Source organism: Marmota flaviventris, chromosome 5 (genome assembly GCF_047511675.1).
Source record: "Marmota flaviventris isolate mMarFla1 chromosome 5, mMarFla1.hap1, whole genome shotgun sequence".
In the NCBI taxonomy this organism is placed as follows: domain Eukaryota; kingdom Metazoa; phylum Chordata; class Mammalia; order Rodentia; family Sciuridae; genus Marmota; species Marmota flaviventris.
Window position 1 is genome coordinate 163,840,787 of NC_092502.1, and position 20,340 is coordinate 163,861,126.

The following is a 20,340-nucleotide window of genomic DNA, read 5'->3' on the forward strand; positions in this document are numbered from 1 at the left end:
AGGGCAGCCAAAGGCTCCTCCTGTCCCCACAGCCCTCCTGCTGGGAGGGTCTGTCCACCCCTTTTTGCTTTTATTTATTCTTCATTTTTATTGTAAACTGACCTGCATGGTTGAACACACGTGGGGTGCAAGGATTGTTCTTAACATACCATGTGATGATAAATCAGGGCAATTAGCCTTTCCTCCTCCTGAATCACTTCTCATCTCTCTATACTGGGAAACTTCAAATCTTTCTCTTCTTTCTAGTTCTTTGTAAAATACATAATAAATCATGAAATTCTTGTTTTTGAAAAAAATAAAAGAATAGCTTTGGGTAGCTGGGAGAAGGTGGTCAGTGCTGCACTAGGGAGCCCTTGTCTGGTGACCCAGGGCAGATCTGACACAGACTCAGGGGCGCTTCTGCTGCAGGGCCCTCGGCACCAGGTCATCTCGCAAAGTCGGCTTCAGTGGCATCTTACGGTTCTTCCCATTTTCTGTCCAGCCGACCCTCACCTAACTCCCACTGGACTCCAGGGGCTCCTGACAGAGAGTGGGAGTGGGCATGTGGCCCAGGCCACTGCACTGTGCCTCTGCAGAGGCTGGTGCTAGGCAGGGGACCTGCTGGGTGCAGAAGGGCTGTCACCCTGGGTGCTCCTGGCCTTTCCCTGGAGACGGCTTTTCTGAGTTTGTTTTCTATTGTTTGGGCATCAGAGAGAACACAATGCAGAGCCCTGTAACTCCCACGCCCCGGACAGTTGCTAGCTTGGCAGCTGCCTCTGGTGCACCCCACCAAACAGGTGCTTCCCAGTGCACCCTCTGGCCACCCTGCTGCACTTGTGCTACACAGCCTAACGTCTCTGGGGCACTTCCTTGCACCCGAGCGTGGCATGTTAGACCAATCCTCCACTGTTGGGCATCTGGTTGTTTCCACTTCTCCACCAGTCATTCACTGAAAAATTGACCAGGTGCCGGCAGGGGAAGGCCAGTGCTGTGACCTGGGGGTCGGGAGCCCGGGGTTCCTTTTCGTGGAGCTTCTTTAGATCAAGGCGGGAAGAGATGAAGGAAGCTGTATCCCCAGGACACGGAGCAAGGGTCCCTTAGGGCGGGGTCGCAGAGCATTCCCGCCGCAGACACAATGAGTCTGGGGCACGGGGCGGTCCCGGTCACATCCCTCTCGCGAGTATCTTAACAGGGCGCCGGGGGTGGGGCAAGCTCCAGAGGACCCCGTCCCAAGGCTAACCCAGGATCCCTTGCTCGGGCAGGCTGGGAGGGCCCCGAGCCAGGCCAGGGGCCTGAGCAGGTCCGAAGCGGGAGGGGTCGGCCTCGCCAGCGTGGGTCTCGGCCTAGAGGCGGGCGTGGCCTGCGGCGCGGGCGGGTGAACCGCCCGTGGGGGTGGGCAGCGGGATCGCGGGCCGGCTGTGGAGCAGCCCGGCAGCGGGCAAACTTTTCCGCGGGCCGCGGGGGCGGGCAGGTGAGGTCACGTGCGGCCGGGGCGGGGCGGGGCGGGCCGGGCGGACCCCGCCCCTGCGCCCGGGTCCCGGCGGCAGAGCGGCGGCTGCGCCCGGCCGGAGCGCGCAGGGCAGCGGCGCCATGCCCACCAACTTCACCGTGGTGCCCGTGGAGGCGCGCGCCGACGGCGGCGTGGATGAGGCGGCCGGGCTGGCGGAGGCGCCGGGGGTCCCCGAGGGCGCGGAGCCCGACTGCCCCAGCCCGGGTGAGCGCGACCGCACCTGCCGCCGGACAAAGACGGAGGCCGGGCCTCCCGCCGGTCTGCCGCGCTCAGCGGCCTGGGGCGGGCGGTGGCTGGCGGGGCGGCCCAGCAGGAGGGGTGACCGGGCCGCGCAGCCCCCCGAGGCGGGGCGCAGGCTGCCGCCCTGGCCGCCACTCTCCCTCGGCTCCTTTCCCGGTGTCCCCTGCCTGCAGATCCCCTCGCCCCAAGCCCGGCGGCCGGCGCAGGGCCTGCCAGGGCCGGGACCCAGGCTCCCCAGCGTGGCTGGCCCCTGGGCACCCGGGCCAGGGGCACCGGAAGCCACTTTTCTCTCTCAACTCTGGCTGGGACGGGGGAGGAGGGGCAGAGCTGTTGGAGGTAGCCATGGAAACGCGGGTGTGTGTGTGTGTGTGTGTGTGTGTGTGTGTGTGTGTAGGCCCCTGGTGGCACCTGGTGGGTGGGAAGTGGGTGCGGACCCCTGGGTGGTGGCATGCCAGAGTGCTTCTTACCCGTTGTCTTGCCTTCCCTCACTCCTGGCCGGGCCAGGGCCGCAGATAAGTCCGGGCTGGGATCCCAGCTCTGCCTCTGCCCGACCTTGGACAAGCCAGACCTCCCCTGGGGTCACCTGAGGAAGGACAGTAGTCCTTGGGGGACTGAGGACGGGCCCCTGGCGCCAGTGTCCCCCTTTTGCTCTTTGTTCTGGAATCCCAGCTCTCTGGCACTTTCACTTTCTGTGGGTGGGGATGGCCTGGAAGTCTCCCCGTCCGGGTCCCTCCATCCCAGCTCCCTCCATCCCAGCTCTAAGTCTGGCTTCCCTGCTGCAGATGGTGGGTCACCTTGGGCTAGCTACTTCATCTGTGGGTCTCAGCTCCTCTCTGGAAATTGGGGCCCCAGGGCCTTCCTTCTGGGGCTGTTTAGAAGTGAGAGGACCCAGTGCACAGTGTGTGGACATCATGCTGGGGACTCAGCTCCCTGCTCCAGAGGTGGCAGAGGAAGAGTGCAGGCCCGTCAAGGGACAGTCCTGCAGCTGGTTGGCCTCAGAAGCTTTGTTGCCCCTGTCTGGGTGCTTGCTCTGGACACACCTCAGGAGCCAGCAGACGTGGGATAGGGGTCCACGCTGTGAAGTGGCCCAGCACACATGGTCAGTCCTGCCACCTCCCTTGGTGCCCTCTCCCTGGGATTGGCTGTCCAGGCTCTTCTGCACAGACGGTGGTTGATGCTTCTTGCTGGAGCTGGTCAGGGCTGTTGCCTGGCTGAGGTGTAAGACTAGGTGAGAGTCAAGGCAGAGCCTGTGAGTCCGCTCTTTCCTGGATATGCTCTGTCCAGGCTAAGCTCACTCTGGCATGTCTCTGGGGCTGCACTCTGGGTTCCCAGAAGGAGCCTCAGTGACCCTCCCTGGGTATCCATGAGCCTAGGGAAGGCCGCCTTCACTTCTCTCCAGAACTTGAGTGTGTTTGTTTCAGTCGGAGGTAATTTCCCATTGCTCATGTTCTTGTCCCTTCTCAGCACAGCTGCCATCTGCCTGCTCTCAGTTCCCGCTGAGGGCTTGAGGACGCTCACCGTGGGTGCTGGCGGGAAGTGTGGGCCTCCTGTGTGCTTGTTAATGCCCTTTTTATGGTCTGAGCTGGACTTGTGAAATTTGGCGGAGCTCCTGTAGGACTTGCATCCGGGGCTTGGGGCGCTTTGCGTTTCCACGGAGAGGTTTTTGGAATTCCGCTGCCTGTGCCCCTGGGAGTGGCTGTGCTGTGGTCTTTGAATCTGCTTGGTTGTGTCCGGATTTCTAATAGGGGCTGCCAGCTGAGAGTTGGTGCTCAGGTGTGCCCCGTGGCCAGCAGGGGAAGGGACCACACGCTTTTCTTTTTGGTGGGCAAGTCCTACAGAAGCTGGGACCAGCCGGGCCTTCCAGAGGCCTGTGGTATGGGGTCCTTGCAGGACAGGGTCAAGCCCCCTGATGCTGGGAGTCATCTGTGTTCACCGCAGGTCTTTCCCTCCTCTGGGCTGCCTCCTGGGGTGGTGGTGGGGAAGGTGGACCTTGGAGGCACCATGCTGTGGGGGATTGGGACCCAGGGTCCTGTGTGAGCCGACTCAAGCGAGCCGGGGCCTCTTGCACTGTGACGTGCAGGGCTGGAGGAGCTGGACAGCCCTGCGGGGCTTCCGGCAGCTGCTGTTCCTTAGGACATGATGGCCAGGGCGATTTCTCAGAGCTAGCCGTGGTGGAAGCGTTACTCTTGCCTCCCCGCTGCTTGGACCCAGGTGAGGCCTGCCACTGGCACCTAAGAGCCAAGAAAGAAGTGGTGTCCCCTTTGCCTGAGTGGTATCTGTTGGTAATGGAGCCCCCAGGCTCCCCCAGAGGAACCTGCTCCTCAAAACGGATGAACATTGATTGGGAGGGGGAGGGGCAGACAAGGGCCGCCCACCTCCTGCTTTACTTCCCACATCCTTAGCTTCTGCCCACCCCTCCTGTGCTCTGGAATGGCCTGGGGTCCCTTGCTCCCGGGTCACACCCTGCAGTAAGTCCTTCTGGCCTCCCCACGCCCATCAGCACTTCTGCAGGACAGAATGTTCCTGAGTTTTATTTTGGTGTGAGATCTCTCTTGAAAGTGAGAAGGCACAGTAGTCTTAGCTTCTGGTGGGAGTGGTGCAGAGTGTCGGAGGGCGGGGACTTCCTCTCTGACCTCAGAGAAGGGCCAGGGCCTGCTGCCTGCACAGACTGGCCGTCCCCAGGCATGTGCCACCGCTGAGGTCTCGGGATGCTGTGGGGGATGTGGGGAGACTGCCCGGGAAGGTGCCAGGCCCTCCCTCAGGAAGGAGCCTCCGTGCTGGCCCTTGGCAAGGCTTTGCTACGTGGTCGGCTCTGTCCCCAGCCTGGCCTCCTAGCTCAGTCTTCCTCTCCCGGGGTTCCAGTTCCTCTTTCTGGGTCCCTTTTCTGCCTGGATCCCGTTTTCATGGTTTGTGCTCCATTGTTGGGTTCACGTGGGTCACCTCGGGGCTCTTGCCTCCCTTGTAAGTGAGCCCTGCCCCTGACACAGTCCTCGGCCACCTTGGTCCTGTTGGGGGCAGGCTGGCAGCAGGTGATGCCCTGTGCTGCCCTGGAGGGGTGCTGCCAGCCGTGATGAGAGGCTGTGCCTGTCTGGCCAGCTAGGGAAGTGGGGATCAGGGGAGCCAGCACAGGGGTCCAGGTCCTGTCCTGCTGAGCAGGGTCAGGAAGTGGCCGCTCTGATCTCAGGAGGACTGCGTCACAGTGAGATCAGAGGTGTTCTGAGCAGGGACAGGCGGGCATGGACCCCAAACCACCCTGTTGTGAACCCTTGGAGCTGGGGTTGAGGTTGGCATCTGGGGAGACAGTCTGTGAATATGGGGCCAGACAGGCGGTCCAACGTGCCGTCACCAAGTTGCTGCCACAGCCAAAGGAGGGACTGGGGTGTAGCTCAGTGGCAAACACTTGCCCAACAGCCGAGGCTGGGTCCCAGGGCCAAACCAAACCCAGGGAACAAGGAGGCACCTGAAGCAGGTAGCCCTGGAGGCGCTCCCTGTGTTCCTGGCTGTCTGTCTGTCTGTCTGTCTCCAGGCAATAGGCCGTGCCCTTAGGAGGTGGTGGCACTGCGTCTTGAGGTGTGGCAGGGGCATGCATGTGTGTGCGTGCGTGCACACCAAGGAGAGAGAGGGGCATGCATGTGTTGGATGCTGTCCCCTGCCTTTCCCTGTGGCCGGGTTGTCTGTCCAGTAAGCAGCCCTGGTGTCATGAGTGAGTCTGAGGGGGTGGGGGTCAGGGTGGCTGCCGAGAAGGAGGCGAGTGCAGAATGCTGGGATGGTGGGGCCAGGTGCTAGCAGAGAGGTGGGTGGGGGTGGCGAGGTGCCATGTAGAGCCCGAGCAGGGATCCCTTAGTGACAAGGATGAGCAGCTGGCCTCCCAGAAGTGCGGACTCCAGCCCCAGATGAGTGTGAAGTCCCTGGCCTGGGGTGTGTCAGGCTCGGAGCCCGCCAGGAGGAGCCTCTGCACATGTGACACCACGGGGTCCCAGGGTGCCCCTGTAGAGCAGGGCCCCCACCTGAGAGGAGGCCTCGCCTGGAGGAGGCACCCTGAGCTGTGGGAGGCCTTGCCGTGGCTGTGAGCAGCTGCTGGGCCAGGCAGACCTGCAGGGTGGCTGCTGTCCCCAGCCCCTTAGGTGTGCACTCAGGACTCCGTGGCTGGGCAGCCAGCTGCATGTGTGCACACTTAGCATGCACACACATGTGTGAACACCCACGTCCCCTGAGCCTCAAGGGACCCTGGGAGGCCACTGGGGATCATGTGGCTGTCCATCACTCTGGGGGTAGTACTGCTGGGTTTCATAAGTGGAGGGTCCTGGTTTTCTTCAGGTAGCTGACCCCAGATGTCCCCCCCTGTGGTCGGCAGCAGCGTTTGGAGAAGGGGTTGCCCAGAGAAAGGGTGAGGTTGTGTCCAGGGCTCTGGGCAGCAGCTGCCATGGGAAGTCCTTGCAGTGGCCAGTGAATGTCACAGACCTTGGCAGTGGGCCTGGGCGTGTGAACCCTGTCCACGGCACTCAGGGAGGTAGATAGGAGTGAAGATGCTCTCATCAGGACCTCTGTCCATTGGACTCAGGGCAGCCTGCCGGACCTGCCCTGGGGACTCACAGGCAGGCCTGGGCCCTGTATTGAGGGCTGGTGACCTTGGGTCAGATGGCTTTCCTGGGGCTTCTGTCCTTGGGAGCTGTGGATGGAAGGATTCTCCTGTCTGCAGCGCAGCTGGGTGTCGGTTGGGTGGTGGTGGGTCTGGTGACCTCCCAACAGCAGGGAGCGGTCCAGCTGGTGTGCCATCTGGGGTCCTGTGTCGCTGGCAGGCAGGCCTGCTGAAGTGTGAGGGCCAAGCTGCCTGCGGCCTAAGCCCTGAGAGCAAAGTTTGAAGTTCAGGTTGAGTATGAACCGCTCTCCTTGGGGCAGCTGGGCAGCTGGGTGGGGTGGTCCTCCTGCAGTGACAGCTGCTCTGGGGCAGGAGCCCTTGGTGGCTGGGGCCTCAGGAAGGAGACCCTCCTCTGGGGTGAGGGAGCTCTGTAGCCAACAGCCGAGTGGGCCTGGAGTGGACGGCTTGAGGAGAGGACAGACAGTGTCCAGGCAGTGGGCAGGGTCGGGGTTCCTGGGCGTGGTGAGCTCAGGGTGTAGGAGTGACCACAAATAGTCAGAGGGAGATTGCAGAGGGGGTCTGACTGCAGATCAGCCAGCTGTCACCTGGGTGGGTCCACAGCTGTGGGTCTTTGTCCCTCCTGCCAGGAGTGAACCACAGGGCTGTGCTGCTGCTGTGGGGCCCTCGGGGGTGTGGGGTGTCTGTGGGGCGCTCTCCAGCGGGTCCCTGGCACACCCGGGTTCTGCTTGCTCTCTCCTGGGTGGATTCTTCAGAGGACTGATGGGTGCAGGGCTGTGGGTCTGGGTCAGTGTGTCATGGTGCAAGCAAGGAGGGCCGTTTACTGCCTCCGCCTGGGAGAGCCCCATTAGGGCCACGTCCACTCACATGGCCCTCTGGGGAGGGTCTGAAGGGGTCAGCTGCTCCATCCTGTTTACAGGTGGCCGGAATAACTGGCCTGAGGCTGGGTCGTTGGTGTCACATGCACGCTGGCCTGTTGCTTGGTCAGTGCGCCTGTGTCCTGGGGCTGTCCCCATGCTGGGGACGCTGGAGGGGTTGGGGCCACTGTCCCTGGCTTTGTCCCCGCTTGAGCTTCTGTCAGGGGATGTCTACCTCAGGCTGCTGTGTCCTTGAGGACATCAGAGTGGCCCTGAGTGTCTGCCTTGGTTTCCCTCAACAGGAGTGGCCCACCTTGAAGGTGGCTGTGACCTCCCGTGCCTGGGCTCTGGCTGCAGGTCCCTGGCGCCGGCGGGTCGGCAGGCTCTCAGGGCGGGGGCAGCGCAGTCACGGGGAGGATCGAGTATGGTCGGGAGCGGAGCTGGGCCGCGCCAGGCCTCTCTTGGGTTCCCTCATAAGTGGAGGGTGCTGACCACAGCCGGACGGCCTGTAACGGGAGCTGGCCCCAGGAGGGCTCTGCTGGTGCCTGCGGGGCTCGCGAGGCGCAGGTGTGACCTTGCCCCCGTTTTATCCCAGGGCCCTTTCCTTGCTGCGCCTCCATGGCTCTGACGCAGCCCTGTCTCTGGGGAAGAGAGGCTGGACCAGGACCAGCCCCAGCCGCGTGACGACGGGGTGTCAGGGGCTGAAGTCACCAGAGGCTGCATTCCCCTCAAAGGGTCATGTCCTCTAGATGGAAAGTCCCAGAATCATGTGGCTGTGCGCTCACAGGGCTTGGCCCGTCCTGGGCCTGCCTCCTGGTGGCACAGTCTGCGGCTCCCTGCAGGTGTGTGTGCCACGAGGGCCTGTGAGCCACGGGCCTGTGTGGGTGTGCGTGGATGAGTGTGTAGGGTGTGTGCACAGGGACTGCCGTGTGTGTGAGTGTGGGTGAGTGGGAACTGTCGTGTCTGACACTGTGTGAGCACACAGACCTACAGGCATGTGTGTTCCATGAGGCCCATGGCTGCACGCGTGGGCCTCTGCCTGCACCTGCTGGGCTCTGTGGTCCTCTACTTCTGAATGCAGAGCGGGCACTTGGCATTGTGCAGCCAGCTGAGCATCCTTGGGCTTCCCTGCCCACCCGGGCCTCAGCCTTGCCCCTGTGCCTGGCTGGCCGGTGTCTGCTGGCCTGCACTGTCCCTGTGGAGGGTGGGGCCAGCCTGCTGCTTGGGCAGACCCTGCGGGGCTGGACTCATATTGGGGTATTGCGGCCTTGGTGTTAGGGCACCCCAGCCACTATCTCTGCTTGAGAGCCCCTCAGTCCTGGATGGCTGCCTGGGTACCATTCAGGGCAGCACCTACTGGATGTGAAGGGTGCGGTTTGCAGGAAGGCTGCGGCCACGGGGAGCATGTAGGTGCGGAGGTGACCGTCCGATTTGCTGACGTGATGTGTGTGCCCCGGGGGCCAGGGCCTCCAGGCGCCTGTCTGAGTCTGGGTGATCGGGAGGGTCAAGGGGGGGCGGCGGAGAAGGGGTGTTCCGAGGGTAACCCTTCACTCTCTGCAGCCTCGAGGTCGGGAGCTGGGCGGGCCCTTCCCGGTGCCCTCACTAGAGGAAGGAATGCTGGCCGGGAATGCCCGAGATGCAGACTGGCCCTCTGGGCTGGTGGGCTGTGGGTGGTTCTTGTTCTCAGTACTTCCTGTTTGTTCTTCAGAATGTGTGGCCGTTTCAGCCAGAATCTTGCTGTCAGAATCCCCACACTCTGGCCTGGAGCTGCTCAGCTCTCTGGCTGAAGGCAGAACTCTCTGTGCTGCGCCCGGGGTGCTGCATGGCCGGGATTGGCCAGGTTGCTGGGTTTCAGGGTGCAGAAAGTACCAGGGCTGGGGGACAAAGGAGAGGTCGTCATTGCCCGGTTCCTGGAGCCTGCAGACGCTGTCCCAGCACTTACACTTCTGAGAGCACTGTCACCAGGAAGTGGCTTCCGGAGGTGCTGGGGGTGGGGTGGGTCTTCTGTGTCTGGCATTAGGGGGCTGAGTGCAGCTCCTGAGGTTGCCAGGCGGGGCTCATCTGCTGTGGGTGCCCTGTGGTGTGCTCCTGCTGGCCACTGCTCCCCCAGGCCTGCAGCCTCTGTGTCTAGACAGGCCGCTGTGTGACCTCGCCAGGCCTCCAATGCTGTCCAGCCAGGCAGACTTCCTGCCCGCACTTGGTGGCAGGAAGGGGCGGGGGGCCGCTGGGCATCCTTAGCCAGCCCGCGCCACTGACCACAGGGAGTGTTTCTGGCTACGTCTTGGAGAGCTCTCTGCCCCTCCCTTCAGCCATCCTGAGAGACCAGCGCTAAAGCCTGGACCCAGCGGAGGAGCGAGGGTGGGCGGAGCGTCCGTGTCCAGCCAGAGGAGGCCTGGACAGGCTGCAGCTGGTCACCCAAGAAGGGGTCTCCCTGCCGACTGGGGGTCCTTCCCTGGCCTGCATGGCTGGGAATTGAGGGTCTGAGCAGGTGTCCCAGAGCAGACCCCCGGGGCTGCTGAGGGCTTGGCAGGACTGAGTCTGGGGTCTGCCCGCCGGGTGCGCCTGTCAACCATGGAGGTCTGCTCACACCCAATGTGTCTAGAAGAGTGGCCGCCCCTCCCCGGCCAGAGGGCCTGCCACCTCTGTCTAAAGAGAGCCCCCTCAGGGCCTGAGGCCTGCCTCTGGAGGGCCACTGCCTGCTGCGCACACCCCAGAGGCCGCTGTGGGATGCGCGGGGAGCCAGAACAGGGCCGCCCTGGTAGGGCAGCTTTCTGGTGGTGAGGGTGAGTCTGCAAGTGGGTTTCCACAGGGAGGTCATGGGTACGCCTCGAACGGCGACGTTGGGATGGGCCTGCCACCAGTCCTGGAGGGTGCGGGCGTCAGCCTGGGCTGGACGTCTGAGGGGCAGGTGGGCAGGAGGGCCGTCCGCTTTCCAGTATGGATGTCCTCTTGATGCAGTGGAAGGGCAGAGGACGAGGTGAGGCCCCAGCCCCCGGACACCCAGCAGCCTCAAGGCAGAAGGACCAGCCCCTGCGCGTTCCCACAGCAGCATTAGGTCTGCTCCATGGCCTCTGCTGGACCTGCTGACCAGAGGCAGTGTGCCCGGGGGTGCTTCGGGGTCTCCCAGGACATCTAGGCATCAGACTCCCCTGGCTTCCGGTGACCATGGTGAGGGCTCTGTTGGTGACCTGGAGAGGCCTGTTGAAGGGGTCGTCTGATGCTCTGCAGCAGTCCCTGTGTGACTTGGAGGAGGAGCACACACTTGTCCCTGGCATCGGGTGGGCACACGCTGTCCCTGCACCTTGTACTGCTGATCCTGCCCACCTGCAGAGAGACCGGCTGGGTGTCCCCACATGGAGTGGCCCTGCTCTCGTGCCCCTGTGGTCGCCCACCCAGCCCTTGACTTTATTTGAGCAAGCGGCACGGGGCTGTGAGTGATACGGTCAGGACGTAGCTGGTTCCCACTGTTGGGTGTTGGGTGGACGGGGGAGGGATGATACGGCAGGGGGTGGGGGCCGACTCCAGCTGCCAAGGGCTCAGGCTGGGCCTTGGGGTGGCCAAGGGAATTTGGGGCCACTTCCTGCAGGAGCTGTTAAGAGCACTCAGTAAGCGTTTTAAGGGCTTTAAAGAGACAAGCTGCCCAGGAATCCCAGTGACTCTGGAGGCTGAGGCAGAAGGATCTCAAGTTTGAGGCCCTAAGAGACTTAGACCCTGACTCAAAATAAAACATAGAAAGGGCTGGGAATGTGGCTCAGTGGTGAGCACCCGGGTTCTCTCCCTGGTGTGCACACACAGGGACTGATTGCGGGAAGTGGCTACGCAGGCCGACAGGCAGATGGTGAGAAGTGAGCGGGGCAGAGGGGCTGTGTCGAAACTGACCCCCGGCTGCCTTCCTGTGCTCCTCCAGCCAGGCCGCAGGGGCCATCGGAGGCTCTCGGCTGCTCCTCAGGATCTGCCCGGTGCTGGCACTGCAGGTGCTGGCACTGCAGGTGCCGGCCCTGGGGCAGTGACAAGCCAGGGCAGCTTGACAGATGTGCGCACCTCGGTGAAATGGCCCCACACTGGCACCCGAAGGGAAGTCCCCTGGTTGGTACCTTTGGTTGCAGCCTGGTGGCCCTGGGGACTCTGGCAGGACCCACCCTGTCCAGGTGGCCTCCCCATCCTGCAGTGTTCCGGCTCTCCTTTTTTCATCCTGTTTTAAAACCCTGCTTGTCACGTTTCTCAGTGACGGAGCAGCTGGCACAGTCACAGTGCGAGGCAGGAGGGACAGGGTGACCCACGGTGCACCCCATCCTGGCTCACAGCCTGGGAACCCAGCACCCTGCACCTGCGTCTGGTGGGGTCATGTGGCTGCGACTTTCTCTTGGTGCCTCTCAGGTGGGGTCCCTGAGAATGGTGGGTGGGTGGCTGCTCATTGCCTCTGACGGGGAACTTGGGGCTGCCTGTGCGTGAGGATTGTGCCAGGGGGGTTCTTGATCTGGGTGGGACGTGGGGATGAGTTTGGGGCCACCGTGCTTGAGCTCCCGACCCCCCGGATACCAGCCTGTCCTCACAGAGTGACCTGGCCAGGAGGGCTGGTCCTCGAGCCTGCCTGGGGACAGCCAGCGTCCAGGTGCTGCTTCCCTGGCTGGCAGTGGTGTCAGTTGAAGTGCTTGGTCAAGGACACTCCATCCAGTCACCCCCTGTCTCTTGGCATGCCATCCCTCTGCGTCATTCAGTGGGCAGAGGCCACCCTGGCAGAGTGCCCTGTCCTGGGGCTCACCCCAGAGCACACGGCAGGTTCCCAGCCCCCCTCCTGGCGGCTGTGCACCAGCTCTCCTCTGTTCAGGCTGGTCCTCCGGTCCCTCCATTTGTCGTAGACGTGCTGACCAATGGGGAAGGGGACACTGAGGCCACTGCAGGTGAGCAGATTCACCCCTAGCCCAGCGGCCCTTCATGCTGCCTGGCAGTGTGGCGCCCAGCGATGCGGATCAGGCCAGGGGACTTGTGTCCGTCTGTGGAAATGCAGGTGGCTCCCCAGGTGCCCCAGGTCGGCGTATCTGGGTTTTTTCCTCTTGACTCTGGCAGAGTGGGGCGGCTGTGCTCCTCCTCGGCTTTGGGTCCACCTGCTGTCCGGGTCTCCCAGATACCTCTGGAGTGGGTGTTTCCTTTCTGCCTAGGACCCGAGCTCGTGGTGACTGAGTGGATACTTTTTTTAAAAAAGGAAGGGGATCGGTTTTGCTTTTTCCCTTCCTGGGTGCTGAGGCCCGAGCCCAGGGCCTTGCACCTGCGAGTCAAGCGCTCTCCTGCTAACCCACACCCAGCCTCTTAGCTGCTTTTGAGGCAGGTCTTGCAGAGTTGCCAGGGCTGGCTGGGACGGGCCGTCCTCTCACGGCCTCTGTAGCTGGAGGACAGGTGGCCCCGTGCCCGGTCGAATGCCTTCTTTTCAGGCCGAATGCTGTGGGTCGTGGCTCAGGACTTGGGCAAGAGAGTGCTCAGGGTTGGTGCAAACGCAGTGTGTTCAGTGTTGCCCCAAATTGGAGGGATTTACCCAATTCCGATGTTTGTGTCGTTGTTCTGAGGCTCTGTTCCCGTCTTCTGCACTGTGCTGTTTCAAGAGAGCCTCCTGCCCGCCGCGCAGCGCCCTGTGGGCTGGCCCTGGCCTGGACTTGTAAGGTGTTTTCTGTTACATTTTTGCCAGATTTCTCAGTCTTCATGGTCATCCTCTAAAGTAGATAAATGACCAGGCGCTCACCCAGCTTGATCACGCTCCTATGCTTCAGCCTCGTGCTGTGCACCTTGAAGTGAGGTGTCAGGCGGGGGCTGTGTCTGAGCCCTGCAGGAGGCTGTGTGCCCAGCGTGCTGTGTGGTCCTGCCCAGGAGCCCCGGCCCCAGGAAGGGTGGTGTCCTTGGATCACACGCCTGCAGCAGTGTGTGCCCGAGTGGCTCGTGGTTCAGGTCAGCCACAGGTGGGCTGTTTTGCCCTTCAGAGAGGCCAGTGGTGGCCCTGACCCGGAGCTGGGGTGGAGGACAGAGCAAGGACAGACTACAGACCACCTGCCCTTCCACATCCTCCCGGGAGGCAGGAACCTGAGCCCAGCTGGTGACTTGGTCCAAGGGTGTGAGCTGGGTTTGGCTCCAACAGAGTGAGAACCTGAGGCCCTGGGTCCATCCCTTCATGGGGGCAGTGGGCCCGGGGCCAGGGCTGTCTTAAGACAGAGCATCTGGCTGAGGGCTCAGCGCTCGCCCCACGAGTCCTGCCAGGTGTGCTGTGGTCCAGCGGGTCGCTGCCTGCAGGTCCCTGAACTGCTCACTGAACCCCACGGCCGACAGCAGGCATCTCCTTTAGGCCTGGTTCTGAGAAGAGTTGCAGGAGCACAGAGTTCCATCTCCCAGTGCCCGGGTTCCCGTTGACGCTGTCCTGTGTTGGCTCTCGGTCCCTCCTGCCCCTTCTCTCCTCCTGTCCGCCACACCCACGCTTCTCCCTGACCTGGGGAGAGTGCAGCAGAGAGCAGGCTCCTTGTACGGAAGGTGTATTCCTAGGACAACATGTTTTCTCTATGTCTAGAGCAGGCTGGGGAGGTAGCTTGGTGGCAGAGAGCTTGCCCAGCACGCACCAAGCCCAGGTGCAGTCCCCAGAAACAAGCAGGACCAAAGAGAATCTCCAGAGTGTCGGTGCCTGACCCAGGGATGGCCACAGCGGAGGTCTCCCCGCTGCCTGGTAAGGCCGCCCACTGCGGGACTCTGCCTGTCTTTCCAGCTGTGTGCCTGGCTGGCTTGGGTCTTGCTGACGTCCCTTGGTTTGGATTTGCTTGATTCTTGCTTGTGGTCAGAATCAGGTGTCGTCCCTGGCCAGAACACCCCCAAGGATGCCTCCTCTTCCCTGGGTGGCAGATCAGGAGCCTCTGGGGCCCAACTGAATCTGATGGGGATGTCAGTTGTGTCCCCTACCCTGTCACCTACCCGTCAGGAGGTACAGTGGACTGTCCATGCCCAGCCTCTCATCTGTCCTTGGGGCCATGGAGGGTTCTGGCTCAACCCGTGGTGGTTGCTGGTGGGTTGTGCTTCTGCCACTCACTGCTGGAATGGCTGGTGTTCTGCAGGAGGAGCCCCACCTTGCAGGTCCCTCAGGTGAGGAGGACCCTGCCCTGTGCCCCTCGTATGCACCTTGGGGAGCTCCCTGTCAGTGCACCTCTTAACTCTGAAGGGTGGAGGTGGGAGACCATCGTGGGCTGCACCGGCCTCTGGACTGCCTCTGCCCCGCTCCACACACGTCCTCAGGCTTGGGGCGCATGTCCTGTACCAGTGCTGGAATCACCTCCTCCAGGGCTACCTGCACAGGGGCTACCTGCACAGGGGCTCCGGGAGCTGAGCCCAGGTAGCTCCTGCACGCCTGGCTCCAGTGGTGGGTTAGGCAGCTGTACACACAGGTGTGTGGTCACATACACTGTGCACACGTGTAGAGGTGGAAAACCTCTGTCGCTCTGACATGTGCCGTGGCGTCATGGCCAGCTCACCTTGGTCTGCGCTCCCTGGACAGTGGAAGCTGGCCCAGTTACCCACAGTGCTCTGAGAGCTAGCTCAGACCTACTCCGCCCTTGCCATCACACGAGGTCATCGTGGTGTGGCTCACCCACCGCTCTGTGCACAAGGAACTGAGGACTGTAAGATCACATCTGGGCCGCCAGCCGGGGTTTGTCTGTGTTCGGGGTGCAGCACCCCTCACCCCTGCTTGGGTCCTTCTCCCTGGATGGCAGCCGGGTGGCGCAGCCTGAAAGGCCTGGCTCTGCTGCTCGTGCAGAATAGAGCTGGCCTGGTGGAGGGGGGCCAGGCCGAGTGAGGGGGCTCGCTCCCCAGAGGAAGGCAGCCTCGTCCCTGCAGCTGGTCCTGGGGACCTTCGGGGGTGTCAGGTGGAGGGCCACATGGCTCTGCATGTCCGGCATCTTTCTCCCAGAGTGCCTTTGCTTCAGAGCGCGTATATGTGTGTGCGTGTGTGTGTGTTTCCCTGACGTGGCCACCGTCCTCTGTGGATGTCCTGGCCCCACATGTGGGTCACGCACGTGGCAGCTGCAGCTGGGAGCTGCCTGAGAGCTGTGGTCACGGACTGTGCAGAGGGCATCTCTGCTGGTGCTGTGGGCTTCTGTGGAGGTGGATCACATGTGGGGTCAGGTGGCTTGGCAGGAAGGCCAGTGTCCCTCCAGAGTGTGTCCACCCTGCCCTGCTCTCCTCGCTCCTGAGTCCCCCTGGCCCTGGCTCCACCAGCCTGGCTCCCCTTGGGCCTGGCCCTGCTACCGTGTGTCCCACTGAAGCCCGCCCACCTGATGCATCTTGTTCCTGGTCTGTGGCTGCGTAGACAAGGCCTGGCTTGGTGTCCACTCTGTGGCAGTCCCTGTGGAGAAGCACCTCCGGGGGAAGCACGCTGCAGAGCCCTGGACGTGCTCACAGGCATGCATGGAAGTGCATGCATGCATTCGTGTGTGTGCATGTGTGTGCACGTGTGCATGTGTATATGTGCATGTGTGTGGGCATGTGTGTGCACGTGTGGGTCTGCAGACCTGTTCTCTCTCACTTTCCACTCACTCTGGCACAGGACCAGCCCCGTTCTCAGTTCTCGTCTGTGGCGTGGGGCGTAGCCCACCTCCCTGGAGGTCCGGGGGCTGGAGCTGTGCCTGAGGTCCCCATTGGGCCAGTCCAGGAAGAACGGGCAGAGTGTGCAGGTCCTGGGGTGACCTGGGGCTGGGCTCAGTGGGAAGGAGCCTCCATAGGTCCCGCAGGGTCCTCACGCGGCACCTGGCTAGATCACAGGCAGGCCCTGCGTGGCTATGGCCCCCGCCCCTGCCGGCAGCTCTTGGCAGAGGACCTACCCTCCTGTTCTCTTCTGCCATCCTGAGGGCCCTGGGGCAGGGATGAGGGGAGCCTGGGGTGCCCAGGGCAGCGGATGCCCGGTGATTCCCGGTGGGGCCTCTGGTCGGTGGCATGCTGGCCCTTCCAAGGTTTTCCCTGCTCCGCCTGTGTTTGGGACATGTGACCAGGTGCCACATTTCTGGGCCTCGGAGTGGCTGGGTGTCAAATTCAGGACTGGGTGCTCTGTGTTCTTTGGAGGCCTGGGCCCTCAGGGCCTTGATCACTCACATCTGGGGCTTGGGGCCTCGGTCCGGCCTCTCCTGAGCCACAAAGGCCAAGGTGGGCCTGGACACATCAGGGTGGGCCAGGTCCGCGGGGTCAGGTCCGTGGGGTCCCTGGTGACAAGCTGTGCTCTGAACAAACAGAGTCACTGTGAGGCCAGTATGATTTGCCAGGATCTAGGGGATCTGAAACTCAAAGCTGCTGTCAAAACAAGAAGACAAACTGGCATGTGTGCCCTCCGGCTGTAGCGTAGGAGTCACTGACGGTCAGCCACCTGCAGGTGGGATGCTGGTTTTTAAAATGTCTGTCCCCAGTGTGTCAGAAAAGCACAGAGGCACCTCACGACCAGGTCCAGCTGAGGGCTGTGTGGGGGCCCAACAAGCAGATACCCTGGCAGGAACGGGTGGCCTGTGCGCACGGGGCAAGGTGCTGACCCGCCCTGCAGTTGTGGTTCACCTCTGGGTGCCCCCTGGACCCTTTGTCTTTGTGTTCCTAGGGCTCCCAGGGGGCGCCACCTCTGGTCTGTCAGCCTCGAGATGCGCTTCCTCTGTGCACCGCTAGACCGCGCTGCCCGGGAGCTCTAGTGATCATCTTGCAGCGGGACACCCTCATGACCTTGTGTGCCCAACCGCATGCCCCTGTCCCTAAACAGAGGCCTCCTGCAGTGCCCAGGGCCTTCCAGTGGGTCACTGCAGCCACTGGAGTTGGGTCCCCCACGTGTAGCCCCTTTCTTCCAGGACTGTGACGTGACCGAGTCCCTGGAGGTTGGGCTGAGATCAGGGCCTGCTGCTGGGCCTTCCCTGGAGGGTCCCAGTTGGGTCTGAGCCCCTCCAGGCATGAGCTCTGGGCTTGGTGGGGGGGGCAGCTGGGGACCCGCCTGCCAGGGTGAGCCAGAGCCTCCCGCCTTCCATGGGGTGCCTCTGTGGGCACCCCACAGGGTCCTGGGCCCTGGCGTAGCCTCCCCGGGGCGTCCCCTGCTGTTGCTGAACCTGTTCCTGGTCTCCCACCCCTGCATGCTCAGGGCCACCCCGGCAGCTCCCGCTGCCTCCCTGCACCTTCCCGCCAGGCACGAGGTGAACGCAGGGGCCTGGGGGTCCTGGAGGAGTGCTGCCCAGCCCCTCCCATGGTCCAGTCCGGCCAGTTTCCTAAGTGGTCACAGTGTGCCTGGCAGGGGCGGTCGCTGAGGCCATCACGTGGTTTGGGTCCCATCCTGTGCGTGGGGACCCGAGGCAGTTCTCGGGCAGGAGGACCACCTGGCAGCACAAGCTTGTGCTTGTCCCCGGGGATGGGGAGTCTTGCACTCCAGGGACCCAAGGAGGCAGCGGGTGCCCGGGATCGCCTCTCACCATCCGGGCCACTGGGGTTTGTCCTGGGCAGGGCGCGGCATGGCCTGAGGACGGTTGCCCTGATTTCTTGTGGCTGGAGTGTGGTAATCCAGGATGCGTCCCCTTCCAGGAGTCCTGCGTGTGCTGTTCAGTAGCCCCCAGGGGTGGGCCGGGCTGGTGACACCGCCTGTGGGGTTGGAGGTCAGAGGCAGAGAGGGTCTGGTGCTCTGGTCTGAGGATGCCTGTGACCTCAGGCTCCCGGCACCTGCAGTCTGGTGACCAGAGGTCCTGACCCATCCAGTTTCTGCTGGGGGTGACAGGTCCAGCCTCCCCCAGCTTCTGAGCTCGGGGTGAAGGCCTACCAGGAGTCCTGGGACTCGCCAGGAGCCCCCCAACCCCGGGGAGGGCAGTGGGCCAGCAGCGAGGGCCAGGAAAGCAGGTCTGATGGTTGAAGGAGAGAACTTTACTGACCCTAGGTCACACGGGAGACCCTTGAGGCTGGGGACGCACGGCCATGTGACCACGCTGGGGTGAGGGGGAGCATCCCGGGAACCTCGGGATGTGGACGTGCGGCCAGAAGGAGAGGTCGCCATAGCCCACGCCGCCCTTGGCCCTGAGAGGGGCTGAGGGTGGTGCTGAGAGGGACGCTGACCTTTCCTGCAGGAGATGGGAACCCCAGGGAGAGCAGCCCTTTCCTCAGCAGCGTGGAGCTGGAGAGAGAGAGTCACTTGGAAGGGAAGAACATGGCGCTCTTTGAGGTAACTTTAGGTGCCCAGGGCAGTGCCTTTCACCCACAGAAGTAAAGCGGCCCCAGGCTGGCCATGGGCGCGGGTCCAAGGCCTCAGCCATCCCCCTCTTCACGCTGGTGGGCAGAAGCTGGGCAGCCCTGCCCGGGCTTCTTGCAGCCCTCAGCACACAGATGCCAGGTGCCCTCCGGGGCCCCTGGTCTGGGCTGCTTGCCCTCTGGGAGCCCTTTGAACCCCAAGCCCAGACCATCTCAAGGGCCCTGGCCGCCCCGTGGGTGCGGGGTCCCCTGGCCCTGCTCCGCGCTGACCCGACTCAAGCCTGCTGGGCAGGCCAGCAGGGCCTCTCTGGCTCCTTGCAGCCTGTGGCTTGGCACCAGCGGTGGGCAGAGGGGCCTGCTGGCCTGGGGTGTCGGGGGACCTGACTCACGTGCCTGTGCCTGGCCTGGCCACCTCACAGGAGGAGGTGGACAGCAACCCCATGGTGTCCGCCCTGCTGAACAAGCTGGCCAACTACACCAACCTGAGCCAGGGCGTGCTGGAGCACGAGGAGGACGAGGACAGCCGCCGCAGGGAGGCCAAGGTACCGCCACGCTGCCTGCCGCCCGCACCTGCCGCCTGGTCCCCGCCCATGCTGACCGCTGGTGGGCCACACCTGGGTGTGGTCAGGTTGTGCCCTCCCACCTGAGTCTGTCCAGACTGCAGCCCAGAGGGGAGTGGCCTTCTTCCCCTCTGCCCAGGGTCCTGCAGGGCTGCCTTCTGCCCTCTCCTCTCTCCCCCCTGCCCCCTGCCCTCTGCCCTCTGTCCCCTGCCCCCTGCCCTCCGCCCTCACCGTTCCCCCTCAGCCACTGCCCCAGCCTAATGGCCTTTTCCCAGGATGCATTGCTTGAGGATTTCTCCCCAGGAATCCCTCCTCAGGAGGAGTGGAGCCCCAGGGAGGGTTCTCGTGGGGGACGGCTCCAGGGGGGTCTGGTCTTTCGAATGTGGGAGCCACAGGAGGACAGGTCCCTGGGCCCAGGACGGGTGCCTCAGCAGTGACGCGGGTTGGCCCCGGGAGGGCCGCAGACCCCTGGGGCAGAGGCCCAGATCCACGCAGGTGTCCGCGCATCCCCCTTCCCTCGGCTTCTTGCAAACAGATCCAACACAGAGCCTTTGGAGCAGGCCCACCTCCCAAGGACAGGAGGGCTTGACCGGTCAGGAGCCCCAGGCTCCTCAGAAGCCAGCGTCCCGGGTCGGCACGGGCTCCCCCAGCCGGGCCGGGAGGAGACTGTCCACCTCGCTCTCAGCCCACCAAGGCCCGGTTTCCTGTGGAGGGTGGGGTCTGCGGTGCCAGGAGGGCTGCAGAGGCAGGAGCTGGGTGCTCCCATCCCCGTGGTCCCCCTGTGGGGATGACGGCCAAGGCCCCAGGGTGTGCAACGGCCGGAGGCCCTCCCCAGCCACATCCTGAACGCCTCCCCCGTGAGCGTCCAGCCTGACCTTGGCCTCCACAGCCCTGGGAAGTCAGGCCTTTACGAAGTGCCGGACGTCCCCCTTCCTTCCTCTTACCATAAACATGGCAGAACCAGCACCGCGATTCTGAGACGTGGGACTATGGGCTGTGGGGACCCGGCCACGTGACCCCCGGGGGCAGGCACGGGGCAGTGTCCTCAGGAGCCTCTGGACCACACCTCCTGCGGTCCCCTGCCGGGGCCTGCCCCACTGCCGGGCACAGACTTTGCACGGGGGAAGGAGTCATGGTGGGGATTGGTGCCTGAGCGTGTTCTGGGGTTTCGTCCCTGCCCTGGCACTGCCTCGGGACATGCAAGTGGCCTCAGGACGCAGGCCTGTCTGTCCCCCATCCTGTCTCCTGGAACCTGTGTCGGGGACACCTTGACCCGTGCGGTGTGTGGGGCCTGGTCTGAACACTCCTGCCTGCAGCCCGCAGCCTCCGCTCTGTGGAGCCGCTCAGCGGGAAGGGCGCCTGCCTGATCCCCAGGGAAAGTGC

At 63.4% G+C, this 20,340-nt stretch overlaps 1 protein-coding gene across 2 annotated transcripts in view; it reads left to right on the forward strand.

Annotated features, from left to right (window-relative positions):
• Positions 1 to 1,518: 1,518 nt before the first annotated feature.
• The window catches only part of Slc12a7 (solute carrier family 12 member 7), a 45,646-nt gene continuing 26,824 nt past the window's right edge, over positions 1,519 to 20,340 (forward strand). Inside the window, exons 1-3 of one of the 2 annotated variants that reach the window (XM_027943877.2) lie at positions 1,519 to 1,693; positions 18,277 to 18,371; positions 18,817 to 18,939. In XM_027943877.2, coding sequence (XP_027799678.2) covers positions 1,570 to 1,693; positions 18,277 to 18,371; positions 18,817 to 18,939 — 342 coding nt within the window. In that variant the 5' untranslated portion in view covers positions 1,519 to 1,569. The remainder of the gene's footprint in view (positions 1,694 to 18,276; positions 18,372 to 18,816; positions 18,940 to 20,340) is intronic. The other variant, XM_027943878.2, reaches the window with a different exon arrangement.